This window comes from Lutzomyia longipalpis, chromosome 1, assembly GCF_024334085.1.
Source record: "Lutzomyia longipalpis isolate SR_M1_2022 chromosome 1, ASM2433408v1".
NCBI classification, from domain to species: domain Eukaryota; kingdom Metazoa; phylum Arthropoda; class Insecta; order Diptera; family Psychodidae; genus Lutzomyia; species Lutzomyia longipalpis.
Window position 1 is genome coordinate 48,733,663 of NC_074707.1, and position 14,397 is coordinate 48,748,059.

A 14,397-nucleotide genomic window follows, 5' to 3' on the forward strand; every position below is an offset into this window, starting at 1 on the left:
GACTCTCTAATATTATGTCCAAGCCACGGGAATGAAATCAGAATAATGTTGCCCATAAGAAGAAGTCTTACAGCCAAAAGCAACAAAAGCACTTTTTTTCGCTCTTTGAGACTTTCTTTTGTGTGTACCTTCTTTACACAGAGCTATAATCTCACTTGAGTTTCATCCCCCGCAGCGACAAAAATTTCCTCACAAACTTCCGGGGTCATACACACAGTCACCCAGTCACCAACACTATATAATTTTATGGCGTAAAAAAAGCTTGCAATTCCCTCTCCTTCACCCACGCAAATAATAAATTTTTCTTCCCGTGGAAAACTGCACAGACACAAAATGCAAAATCCTGAAGGCAGCAAGAAAAAGTCAGGAAATTCCCTTCGGATATGAAGGTGATCCAAGAAGAAATTTATTTCCACTTACGCAGCTTTTACGTGGTATAAAAAACTATTGATTTATTCAAGGAGTTAATAATGCAGGTCCTCCGATCCATATATAACTTCCATTTCATTTTTTTTCTCTCCCTAAGTACCCCCCATGGGGGAGAAAAAGTTTTTAAGGAGTGGAATATGTACCTTCGTACCATGTAAAATCAATACTAAATACCTTTTGACCGAGTTTTCTTCCGCCATAGACAAGGAAGGGGTGGTTTTACTCACTAATAACGTGCTTTTAAAACGCTCCTCACTATACGCATCACGTATTTCGATTTAATTTATTTTATTGCCAAATGAAATATTTATAGTATATACGAATGGTTTACACACCCACAACATACCTAAAAGGAGTTATTTTTTAGAGAATTTTCATCTAAATTTTCTTGGGAAAATTTGAAGAAGATTTTGCTAAATTTTATTGAAAATAAAATGATTTCTGAATGTTTTTCACGCTTTCAGAGCTTTTTATTGAGAAGTGAAATGAAGAATATAGTAGAATGTTCCTTCTTTGCATTCAAACATCGTTTGGATTCATTTTTGATTATTTCTAAAACATTATTATTTAAAAAATGAAAAAAAAAATATCATGAATTTTTTTTTTTCATTTATAGAATGTACTTCTATTTTGAGTCTATTTAAGAACTTTTTAAATTAATATCTCAACTAAAATCATTAAAATTCGTTTCAATAGCAAAATTCATTTCATAGTTCCCATAAATGTCACAAGAATCACTGGAAATAACTTTAGAACAACCCTATTGGATAAGTTCTGCTCGAAAGGATTATGTAGGTATTTAAAAATGGATTAAAAGGCAATTTCTTGAATTGTGCAATCATTGTTCCATTTCGCATGACTTATTTATATCAATTCACCATTGTCTTTTGCTGAGAGCTTTTGCCAGCGAAATGATTCTTCATTTCTCACTACAACTCTCGATTTGCTTCCTCTTTAAAACTTTCCCAATTTTAGAGAGGAAGTGAAAGAATAAAGAAAGTTTTTCACAATTGTGAAAGGAGGAGATAATCGTCCAATAATATATCAATTGGAATGTGTTTAGACTGTGCGAGGGGTGGTAGGAGGGTGGACGTGCCATCGCAAGTAGCCCCAGTGTGGTCTCTACGGAGAAAGCAATTTAACTTTTCAATCCCCAATGGGAAAGTTGTGCAAAATAGAAAATAAGACTTTATGCTTCAGTGATTCTCATTATTCAACATAAAATGCCATTTTATTTTCACTTTGCTGGCTTTTGCAAAATTGTGTGCTAAGCACCAGTTAAAGACAATGGGTTGACGTTTATTGGTGGATAAGATGAGAAATTTCACGCTCTGCAAGGGAAATATTAAATACTTATTCGCAGCTACGGAAACAATGAAGAATGCAGAGACACGCCATTGCCATTGAGAATCATTATTTATGCGGAAATCCATAAATATTACTACATTCTGGGGAAACTAAATGTAATGAAGAAAATAGAAGAACTTGCCCTATATCCTTTAATAAATTTTCAAGGCTGAAACTGCACAATAGATACATATTTGCACCGTAAAAGCATGGAGAAGATGCATCCTGTAGGATAATTCCTTGACTAAATAATCCGAGCAAGCAAACTTGCAAAGTAAGAACTTTCTTTTCAACTAAAAGAAATTTTGTGAGCTTCTGGCAGTGATAATACTTGTGAATTTAGAAGCTAAGAAAGGAGTATACGTACATGTACTTCAATAAGGAAAAGAAACAACAGTTTCATGTCCGACACGCTCTTCTGCACCTTCGTGACTTGGAACAATTTGTCGAATTTCTCCATTCTTTCCTTCAACATCGCTATCGCCCACCCCCACACGCGTGCTGTCTCGCGTAGCTTTTCTCCCCTTCTTTCGTATAGAAATTTAGTGATGAAGTGACATTAATATAGTGGAAAAGCTCCATTTTTTTTGCCCTGAATCTTGACACTCCGCTATCTTGTCGCTCTCGGAAACAAACCCTTTCAGGAAATTGACGCCCAATTGGGGTGCTTTAACGTGGAAATGCGAAAATTGGCAACAAGAGAAACACAAAAGTGATGGATTAGGACGCAAAGAGACGTGACCCAGAATAAAAAGTTTGTTTCTAATTGAATATACAAAAGGGTTTCAATTCAAGCCTTTTGCTGAAATTTCATGCAATTAAAATGTTAATTTTTGAAGAAATTTTTGTTCTCAAAAAGAAAACGTTCTTGGAGAGTTTTGCTGTCCATCTAAAATTTATTTTAAACGTCCATCATTCACTTTAAGTGATATATAATTTATTTATTTAATTCCATGCTTTATTAAATGATTTTATTTGGATTACTTTCTTTAAAAAAAATCATTAGCTAAAAAAGGACGCATAAATGCCATTAAAGGTTCATTTAATTAAAAATATATTATTCAAGTTTAAAGATTAAAAAAAAAATCTATCAAAAATTTCCTTGAAATATTTTTTAATAAATCTTGAAAATTTTTTGGGGCGAAAATTGAATAAATTTATTGCCAATTTTATTGTATTCTATTGCACAAAGATTTTATTGAAAAAAAAAAGTAATAGAACATCCTTTCATGCCTTTTTAACCAACCCTCATAGCATAAAAAATCATCCCTGATTTTTTTTTATCTATAATGTCAAATAAAAAGCCTTTACAATTTACAAAGCACAAAAGATATGTTGGTAGAAAAAAGCGCGTGAAAATAGCAAAACGTCCCAAATAAACGGAAAATAATGAAAGAGCGAGAGGAATTTAATTGAACGTGAAATGTGGGCAAACAATAAATTTAAATGATATTGTTTTATCCTGGTGCTGCTGGAAAATTCTGCAGTAATACGGTATGTGTGCGTAAAGGAGCATAAAGAAAATTACAAAATGAGAAAGTTCTCACAAATCTCTTCTTGCTTTACTTTTCACAAGGCAACCTCCCCCGCGTATAATATGGGGAATGAAAGTACATGTGTGTGTGTGTGCTGGGGTCGTGGGAGGATGTGCCACAGAAAAAAGGATGGGAATTTAATTTGACGATATTATGCTACACTTCTCTCTCTCCCTCTGGGTGGATTCAAACTCCATATTATATGTGGAGATGTTTCAGGACGATGAAGTAGGGATGGGTGTGGAAAGCAAAGACGAGGCTTTCCCATATTAACTTTTTTGCAAAAAAAAAAAAACTTTTCCGCCTCATCTCACTCTTTGATGGGGGACCTTTCCACCCCCCACCCCCCGTCCCGTATACACATACTGAGTGAATCACACTTTTCAGACAGCTTTCATTTCCTCCGTGATATCAATTTTGACTTCTCGTCAATTTGATTTGTGCTGTAGCAGTTTCCTCAATCCTCCACAACCATGACAATGTGATCAATTTAACAATGCTGCGGGAAATGCTTTTGAAAATCAGATGATGTCATTTCAATCTGGTATGGCCGGGCAGGATCGCCTAAGGGGTGGGTGTCAATGGGGGCATCTCCTCAATTCTTATATACTCATAGTCTCCTCCAAACAGTCGATACATTTTCGATATCCGCTCCTCCCTTCGCCTCTATTGACAGCCCATAAACATGTCACAATCCTTTCATTCCGCAAATGTGGTGTCATCATTCTACCAACATCCTCTTCGTCTTTCATAAGCTCTGTATGTGTGAGTGTGTAGGAAATTTATAAGCTTCCCCGCAAGAATTGATCACAGGCAATAAATTTTCCATTCAAACGTTGGAGTTTATTTTGCTTGTCGCTTTTGCAGTTTGAAATTGAAAATTGAATGCATTTCCAGATAAAAGCTACAACCAGCTTCTTTATTCTTGCATATTTTACCACCCCCATCCACCATCAATGTTTAAAAAGACGAACAAAAAAAATCAATTTCACAAAAAGATAGCAAATGAAAACCCATAGATGGAAGCTTCTTCCTTCGCGCGGTTTGAACGAAAAAATTTCCATAAAATTCCCATATCGCACGAAACGCCTGACTTGTGGTAGGATTTAGTTTGAGAAATTGTGAGTTGAAAACTTTGTGCAGACACTAAAAATCCACCCGTACTAATGTATAATTTAATGAAATTGAAATTTGTCGTCTTCACCGAGTTATTCTCATTCGTAAGATGAAAGTTCTTTTGCAAAATTGCTTTCCCAGTGAAAGTTATGCAATTTCACAGGAGGTGAATATCTAGCTGTAAAGTTAAGAAATGATTCTATAAATTATTATTAAGGGATGATTGTATTTAAATACAAAACTACGTGAAGATTTTTCTGTGAAAAGAGAAAGTTTTTAATAAGAAGGAAAGTTTTATGATTTTCCATTTGATGATTCGTTGTTAATGTTGATGGGAGCGCCTGGTTATGGGCAAAAGCTCATGGAGTTGTTGTATCGCTGAATATTCAATCCAAATTGATTGAAATTTTGAGGAACTTTGAATTTAATTTTAAAGTGAAAAATATTTGATAAAGGTTCAAACAAGATGTATTAAAAGTTATCTGAGAATTTTACTGATTCTTCGCAATGTCATTCGCTTCCTTCTGACTTTTAATTTACTCAAAACTTGGCTTAAAAAGCTCCATCTTCTTTTCTGTAAAAAAAAGAACTTTTAACACAATCAAGAACAAAATTTATGCAAACAGTTTCTTCAGATTTCAACCCCTTAAACGTATATCATCCCTTCAACGTATATACTGTTGCTTCTTTTCGAATCTTTTTTATCATTTCCAGTTCTACGGATTCTCTTTTCAAATGAGAATTCAAAAAAAAGTTGGAAATGAATTTTCTCGCATTTCGCATAAATTTTGCCGAGAGAACAAAAATTGCACAATGAGTTCTAATAGAATTTGCATGCCATCAAAAATTTATATGTGAAATTTTTTGTTGTTGGGTTGGTGTGTGTCAAATTCATCATACCGTGAGCATTTGTGCGAACTAGCTTTTGGTCCCAACACACACACATCGAAAAAAAAATCCCCAATTGCAAAATATGTAAATTTTGGAGCCTCATCTATATACATTCGCTGCAACTATCGTTGTTATAGGATTGAATTAAAATACATCTCATCCACAACCAAAAATTCATTTCGATTTTCAAAGCATGTTGCACATTGGGGAGGATTCGACGCATAGAAGGGGTTTCACGCGCGGGGGATGCAAGGCAATTTTAGCGCGTTGTTTAACCTTCGAAGCACATCTGCGCTAAATTATGCACATTCAATGGGAAATTTGAAATTATTATTAATTGCAGCGGATGGATGGTACGTGTTTCATTGCACCAGAGTATCGTTGCATAGAAAAGAGGTGCAGATTTAAAAATTTTTCCTTCCAAGAAGCAAAAAATTTCAACGTTTTTTTTATATGTACTGTACATAAACTTTGTAGAAAGCTCACAAGGGTGGAAAATTAGATTTATTATTCTCCGTAATTTTCATGACGTGCACAAAATGGATTTTTCATCGAGAAGTCCTCCTTATGTATGAAATGAATACGCTCGAGTGTCTCCAAGAGAGCGAGCTTTTAGCGGAAAAATCAAGAGGTATTTTCTGTGGAAGATGATAACCTGTAATCCGAACGCGAGACACTTTTCGTTTTTCATCCCTTTTTGCGTATTAAATAAGCAAGAAAAAGGGGGGGAATTTATGCTGAGAAATTCTCAGAAATAAATTAAATAAAATACATAGGGTTGATGACTCGTTTGATATACATTAAAGAAGTTAATTTCATGGAAAATATATAGGCAGGAAGAGATAAAAGTAGCATATTCACGATTTTTTGATAAATTTGTTGTCATTCCATTAAAAAGCCCTTTCATTTTTTTATGATTAATTCCCTTGTTTTTTTTTGTTACTTTATACCCCTAAACGCAAAAGGGTTTGTTATTTTCCTTTCTTTATTCGTAACATAATCTAATTGCAATATTATATACAATTTTTATGCTTCATTTAAAAGAAAGTGAAATAAATCTATTTAGTATGATTATCTCCTAATAAACGTTCTTAGAATGCTCTTCCATTGTTTCATCGCTCATTTTCCCCACTGTTAGCCTTGCTGCTAAAAACATAAAATTCCCGCATGGAATTTTACCATCAGGAGCAATATTCCATACCATAAAAATAATGCCCAAGCACACAAAACCCACCCCATAGTAAAAGTATAAAATTTCCACGCCGCAAGGTGTGATAATAATGAGTTTGTAATGGAAGGAAAATACTCTCTGAAGGTTTCCGCAAAAATGTACTACATAATATAAGGAAAATTTAATCCCAAATGCAACCATTCCATCTGCCCCACTCTCCACCAAAAGGGCGTGTGCCCTTCTTTATGAATAAAACTTGTAGGAGAAAAAAAGCTAATAAATAAATATAGAGAAAAATTATTTTTGGGGGCTAGAATACTGATTTAGCGAATCATGAATTTTTCGTGTCCATCTGCCACCAACACTGACATATTTCGTAGCATTTTCGGGTCATGAAAAATTATGCAAATGAATGCGAGAAAATGTCCAATGTGTGGACATATTATTTTGTATCCTCCATTCGAGAGTTTTGTAATCTTTCTGTGAGTGACAGGGTGGTGATAAAATGGAATTTTTGTGTTTGGTCATCGTGTGTTGGGGGTGCGTATCATTTTACCATCCCACGCACACATCTCATTCGACGAGGAATCGAAAGCAGACAAATTGAGGGGTTTGCGGACACTAAAAAGCACCCCCTCCAAGCATTTGAAGGCAAAAAAAATTGAACAACCAAATTGAAATTCAATATATATAAAAGTGTTCGCTTCTGTGAGTAAGAAGGAAGGGGGAGTCTGTGTGGGTGAGAGAAAAAAATGAAGACACACACGTAGATAAATGAGGAGAAAGCTCCACAATCGATGAAGAAAGTTCACCAGGCGAAAATAATCCCAGGCAACCCCAGGAAAGCGGGGTTGGTGTATATAGCGATGGATGGGGTGCGGTAAAACCTTTCAAGTTCTTCAACACGTAGCCCCAGAGACCGTGTGTCGAATATAAATGTACAACATACCCTAGTTTGGGGTGTGTACTACATCCCCCAAATGTAGTAGTATATACCCATGAAATATATGCAACCCCTGAGAGTGACTCCTGTCCGCCCCGGAAGAGTCTCTGAGCTTTAGGAGAAGCTTTTTGGGTGAGAAAAAAAGGGGCTCTTCTGTGGGGGGTTACTGTGCCACAGCATTTCTCCCCGTTTTTGCCTTTTAGATCAGGTGTGAGATGGGAGAGATAGTTGGAAGATATGACGAGATAGCCAGAGAGATAAAATTTTATGATTTTCCACACTGCTGTGCGAAGAACCATCAGAATAGGGGTTTTGATATATCTATTCCATACATATTTTTAGAATTACATATGTATATAACGCACATTTTGCCTGTGAGTTTGTTCGGTTTTTGAGCTCTTTACCTATTTTGCAAGAAAGAAAAAAAATCCTTTTTTGTTTTTCTCGAGAAATAATCTCCACGGGAGCTTTCACGCAATCTCCTGACACCTTTACGGGCGCAAGAGAAAAAGCTCCTTCCGCAAAGTATCGATAGAGGGAGAGAAAAAAGCTACTTTCTTGGTTTCCCACTCAAAAACACATACAACACCATTTAGCGTGCTGTTTTTAATGATGCTTCCCATACGGCATCATTACACACAACCCCCTCACTCTATGTTACACAATTTTCCGTATGAGCTTTATCATTTTTCACCCCTTCCCACACACAACCCCTGACGCTTAGAGATAGCAAAACAGGAAGAGGGAAAGAAATATTTTTTGGCGGTTCAGAAAGTAATGGAAGAGCATAAAACTTTTTTTTCTCCTTCCCTTTATTGCATGGGTGTTATATTGAGGGGGTTGTTTTACACAAGCTGACAAATTTATTCATTCAAATATATAGGTTGCTTTTTGGTAGAAGCTTTTGGGTTGTATTACTAAAAATCTCAAGACTTAATGTTCTTTGATTTTAGGGATTTATTTTGATTTTTTTATTGGTTAAAATTACTTTAAAAAATTTAGGGAATTAGTGGTTCTTGGAAAATTAAATTTTCCCAACAATGTTTTTTTTCTTTCTAGAATCCCTTCTAATTCTTACTTTCAAAATTCACAGTTTAAATGGAAAATAAAATTGCCAGGAAAAGCTTTTTCATAGAAAATTCTATCAGACAAAAATACAAGAATTGAAAGATATGTCAATCAATGGTCATAATAATGTTATTCTGTTTTATTCCCTCACTAAAACGAAATCTCTTCAACCCCCACGTAGCAACATCCCACAGATGGAAATTTATCATCATCTGCGAAACAGAGAATTGCTTTCAAAGTCAATCTCACCTATATTTCACTTTATTGCAGAATTTTTTTTGCAGTGAATGCGCCTCAAAATTCACTTATAGTGAATGTGAGGGATAATAAACATTTTCAATTTTCCCCCGGATTAAGAGAATTGTTTTTGTGTTTTTTTATATCTCTTCTCCGTTAGTGATGTGGATTTGTTTGACATGACACGCGGAAAATACATAGTGGGAAAGTTTAACAAAAAACTAAATAAATCACTTTTAAATCTCAAACGAATATGCGCAAAATACGCAGAGATACCTACTCATTTTCATAAAAGTTATACACAGTTTGAAATCATATATGGACAAGGCATAGAGATGAATAAATGAAAAAAAAAAAAATAGAGGGCTCCCAGCGTAGAGAGTAAAATGCAAAATGTAATAAAAGTTTCATTTGAGTGAAGTAAAATAATTTTTCTCAATTTTCTCTCTATTTCCTTTTCATGTTGCATCACATCACAGGCGGACAATCCGAATTTGAGGTTCAATTAGTAGTTAGGAAATACGTGGAAAAGGGATCCAGTTTCACACTACACTGTGAGCACAACGTGAAACCAGAGATTTTGTACAAGGTAAGTGGAGACGCCTGGTACATACAATAATAATTCACTCTGTAAACAATTGAGAACCATCGCCATGCTGACTCTACACAACCACCACAAATAACAGAAAAAAAAATCTTCAAACATTATTGCCGAAATTCCTCAATAAATATAGCTGAAAAATGGCATAAGGGGAAAAGTTGAGCGCGTAGCAACTCAATATATGTTATGATAAAATATTTGATATTCTTCACATATTTTCTGTTGCCGAAAACTTTGGCAAAGGGGTGAGTGAGACATGTAGAAGGTACTGAAAAAGTTTCATCCTTCCACCCCTTTTAGAGCCATATGAATAAATTTATGATTACCATAATTTCTCATGTTGAAATATCCAGCCCTTTCCACACTAAACTCCAACTCCATGTCCCTATATTACAGACATGTTCTCATGACTTTTTGGCAAACTAGAACATTAGAATGGGCTTTTTGGTTTCCATGAGAAGGTTTTCTGTATGCCAAAAGTTTTTTTTTAATATGTTAATCATACATGATAACCTACATTATACTTACACATTCAGGATTCCTGTTGTGTTTTAGAATTTAGCTCTTCTTGTTCTCTTTGCATGCATTTCTTTCTTAAAAACTTTGCAATAAGTCTCTGATCTTCAACGAGCTCTCCTCCAGTAAGTAAGCTCACTGTGTAACCAACACCTACGCCTACAATTAATCCAATTAAAGCGTAGTAAAGGAAATTAATTTTGAAGAGCCAAAAAACGTCATCTTGCTCATCATGAGAAGGATTGGCTTTTAAAAGATTTATGTCTTGTGTTGAGTTGTCTTGGCTCAAGCAGCCATCAGTCCGAAAAGGCAGAAAGGGTTCAGGTTTGACATTCAGACTTCCAATGATCAATGTGAGAGTAAATAAAATAGAGGCTACGGCACCTGCTTGTGCTCCCTAAGTAAAAACAAATTAAAGAAATAAGTCATTATGAGTTTTTAAGAGTTATGAGGTAATAAACTAACCTTGCTATTAGTTTTAGGAATAAAAACTCCGAGAAAAAAGAGAGAAAGAAGTGCGCAAGTACTCATAGCTTTAGTCTGAATAGAAATTTTAGCCATTGTCCCCATTTTCTCGACGAAGAAAACTAATCCAATCTGCAGAATAGCTAGAATATAGACAGTGCCCTTCATGATCCTCCCAACGGAATTTGGTTTAATTCTTGGATATTTTAGTCTTATAAAATCTTCGTAGATTATTCCGCTCATAGCATTTAGGTAGGATGATGCTGTTGATAGACTTGCTGAGAAAATTCCAGCAATAAAGATTCCATTGAATCCAAGAAACAAATAAGCTTTGTCTTGAATAAAATGAGGAACCATTTGATCGATTCTCTGTATGATTCCTGCTGAAAATGGATCGCATGTTTCATAATTGGCATACATAGTTATTCCCAAAAGTTGTGTAAGGCAGGTGAAAATACTCCACATGATGACAAGAACCCAAAGGGAAATTCTCATTCCTTTTATGTTAGAAAATGACATAAATCTTTGAATATTCGTTTGATTTAGTCCATAGTGATAAATGTTGAGAAAAATGCTGGAGAAAACGTGACCCCACAGTGAAGTTCTTGAATTTATTAAATCAGTTCTGAAAAGTAATCAAATTCTATGTATAATAGTTCGAATAATTAAGTATAAGAATAAATATAACTAACGTACCTGGCAATCATTAGTCTTCCCCCTCGATTGGCTGCATCAAAAACATTCTTAATTCCATTAGTAGAATAAATTCCAATAATAATTATAATGATGATAGAACCAAACATAAAGATAAGTTGAACCACATCCGTCCATATGACGGCCTTAAATCCTCCAACTGAGGTATAGATAGCCGTGATAACTGAGAGAACTATCACGGTTGCATGAGTATCTAATCCACTAACACGTTGGAGGGTCAGAGCTGGAACGTAGACTGTGTAGGATAGGTAAATTATACTACTGAACAGGTACAGTCCACTAGCAAGTAGTCTGACCCTTCGATTGAACCTCAATTCGAAGTATTTGAAAACTGAAGTTAATTTCAGTTCGGAGAAAAGTGGTAGGAAAATCCAAGACACTACAATGCCCGTAATAGATATGTCGAACACATACATCAACATATAGGTCCCATAGGCATATGCTTCAGCAGCCATTCCAACACTAGTTGATGCTGCAATTGACGTGGCAATAAGAGAACATGAGACTGGGAAAAGTCCCATATTTCTTCCTCCCAGCAGATAATCATCCACAGTTATAACGCTTTTTCGAGACTTAATAGCATAGTAGAGGCCTATTCCAGCTGATAGCACAAGCACAATAACAAATAAAACATAATCCAATAGATAGAACTGCCCCTGATCTTCTAGACTCATTTTTTTATTTAGTAAACTAATCCACACTCGACGAATTTTCCAAGAGCAACTGACCTATAACGTCTGAAGCGACGTATTAAATACCTGGCTATTAAAAGAGAATTACTGCTATAAAATCTTTAAAGCCTGTTTGTAGTTTTTATGTGGTATACAAATTAAGAAAATAAACAAGAAAAAGAAAAGATAGACAATAAAGAAAATAACAAAAATTTCGTTACCTTTCTATCTTATTTTTGTAAATTTTCGCTTAAACAAGACATCTGTTTGATATATTTTTTTTATATTAGTAAATGTTCATTAAAAAAAAATAAGAGAAAGAGTATTAAGATAAGTACGAGCTCAGAGAAATTTTCTGTCTGCTTCTTGTTGCAATTTTTCTTATAACTAACAGATAATAAAAATTTTAAAAATGTCTTAAAACGAGCAATAAAGATTTTATGGTTATTATTAATGATCATCTAGGTATTTAGTAAGTCGCTTCAGACGTAATAGGTCAGTTGTTCTTGAAAAATTCATTGTGAAGGGTTTAAAGATTTTATAAGAAAAATGGATTTAGAAGATCATGGGCAGTTCTATGCATTAGACTATATCTTTTTCGTGATTGTGCTTGTGCTATCAGCTGGAATAGGCCTCTACTACGCAATCAAATCGAGAAGAACCATCACAACTGTGGATGATTATCTACTGGGAGGCAGAAATATGGGACTTTTCCCAGTTTCTTGTTCTCTGATTGCCACGTCAATTGCAGCATCAACCAGTGTGGGTTTAAGTGCTGATGCATACGCCTATGGGACCTATATGTTTATGTATGTGTTCGACATAACCATTACAGGCATTGTGGTATCATGGATTTTCCTACCGCTTTTCTCCGAACTAAAATTAACTTCAGTTTTCAAGTATTTTGAATTGAGGTTCAATCGAAGGGTCAGACTACTTGCTAGTGGACTGTATTTGTTCAGTAGTATAATCTACCTGTCCTACACAGTCTACGTTCCAGCTCTGACCCTTCAACGTGTTAGTGGATTAGATACTCATGCAACCGTGATAGTTCTCTCAGTTATCACGGCAATCTATACCTCAATTGGAGGATTTAAGGCCGTAATATGGACGGATGTGGTTCAACTTATCTTCATTTTTGGCTCAATCATTATTATCATAATTGTTGGAGTTTCTTCGGCAAATGGGATTGGGAATGTCTTCAATGCAGCTAATAGAGGAGGAAGACTAATGATTGCTAAGTATGTTAATTATCTTTATTTTTCTGCTTGAACATTTTAATTATTTTGATTTTATTTTCAAGGACTGATATAATAAATTCAAGAACTTCACTGTGGGGTCACGTTTTCTCCAGCGTTTTCCTCAATATCTACCATTATGGACTGAATCAAACGAATATCCAGAGATTTATGTCTTTTCCTAATTTAAAAGAAATGAGAATTTCTGTTTGGATACTCGTTATTGTTTGGAGTATCTTCATTTGCCTGTCACAACTCTTGGGAATAACTATGTATGCCAATTATGAAACATGCGATCCATTTTCAGCAGGAATCATACAGAGAATCGATCAAATGGTTCCTCATTTTATTCAAGACAAAGCTTATTTGTTTCTTGGATTCAATGGAATCTTTATTGCTGGAATTTTCTCAGCAAGTCTATCAACAGCATCATCCTACCTAAATGCTATGAGCGGAATAATCTACGAAGATTTTATAAGACTAAAATATCCAAGAATTAAACCAAATTCCGTTGGGAGGATCATGAAGACGACAGTCTATATTCTAGCAGCTCTGCAGATTGGATTAGTTTTCTTCGTCGAAAAAATGGGGACAATAGCTCAGATTGCTTTTCAAATTATGTCTATCAGTACTTGCGCACTGCTTTCTCTCTTTAGCCTCGGAGTCTTCATACCCAAAGTTAATAGCAAGGTTAGTCTTAACATCTCATGCTTAAATATCTCATTTTATTTTCTTATTTTCTTATTTAGGGTGCTCAAGCTGGAGCTGTGGCTTCAATCGCATTTATTCTTACATTAATTATTGGTAGCCTTGATGTTAAACCTGAACCCTTTCTGCCTCTTCGGACTGATGGCTGCTTGAGCCAGGATAATTCAACACAAATCATTAACATTTTAAAATCCAATTCTACAGTTGATTTATATGATGATGTTGTGTGGCTTTTTAAGATTAATTTCATCTACTATGCCCTGATTGGATTAATTGTGGGCGTAGGTGTTGGTTACATAGTAAGCTTACTTACTAAAGAACAAGCTGTTGAAGATCAGAGACTTATTGCTACATTTTTGAGGAAAAAACACGTGCAAAGGGAGGAAGAAGTTCTAAAGTCCATAACTGAACAAGAATCTTGAAAATAATCGTTAAAAATAAAATAAGAATTTTTGTGGTGTTCTTAAGGTGATTCATTACTTTTTATTCATTTTCTTTATTTTTTTTATTAATTTGTCTTTAATCACATTTGTATGTGTTTATGAGACGACTACAAATAAACAGAAATAAAAAGAAAAGGATAAAATCAAACGTCTAGTTTTTTTAACAGTTTATTAACTCCGTTATACTACAGGAAATATTAAATAGTTTTTATAAGATTAATTCTCAACTTTCTTCTTTTAATCTTCAAAATGTTTGAAGATTGTGTTTTGTTATAAGGATAAGAAAAATATTTTTGGTATTGAA

General features: G+C 34.7%; 3 protein-coding genes across 12 annotated transcripts in view; 2 read left to right on the forward strand and 1 right to left on the reverse strand.

Moving 5' to 3' along the window:
* The window catches only part of LOC129787983 (protein Peter pan), a 1,185,971-nt gene that overhangs the window by 964,409 nt on the left and 207,165 nt on the right, over window positions 1-14,397 (forward strand). The window lies entirely within an intron of this gene.
* The window catches only part of LOC129787980 (L-dopachrome tautomerase yellow-f2-like), a 1,067,766-nt gene that overhangs the window by 964,409 nt on the left and 88,960 nt on the right, over window positions 1-14,397 (reverse strand). The window lies entirely within an intron of this gene.
* The window catches only part of LOC129787992 (uncharacterized), a 36,458-nt gene that overhangs the window by 9,854 nt on the left and 12,207 nt on the right, over window positions 1-14,397 (forward strand). For all 10 annotated transcript variants that reach the window (XM_055823931.1, XM_055823926.1, XM_055823932.1 and 7 more), the window contains exon 3: window positions 9,217-9,326. In XM_055823931.1, coding sequence (XP_055679906.1) covers window positions 9,217-9,326 — 110 coding nt within the window. The remainder of the gene's footprint in view (window positions 1-9,216; window positions 9,327-14,397) is intronic.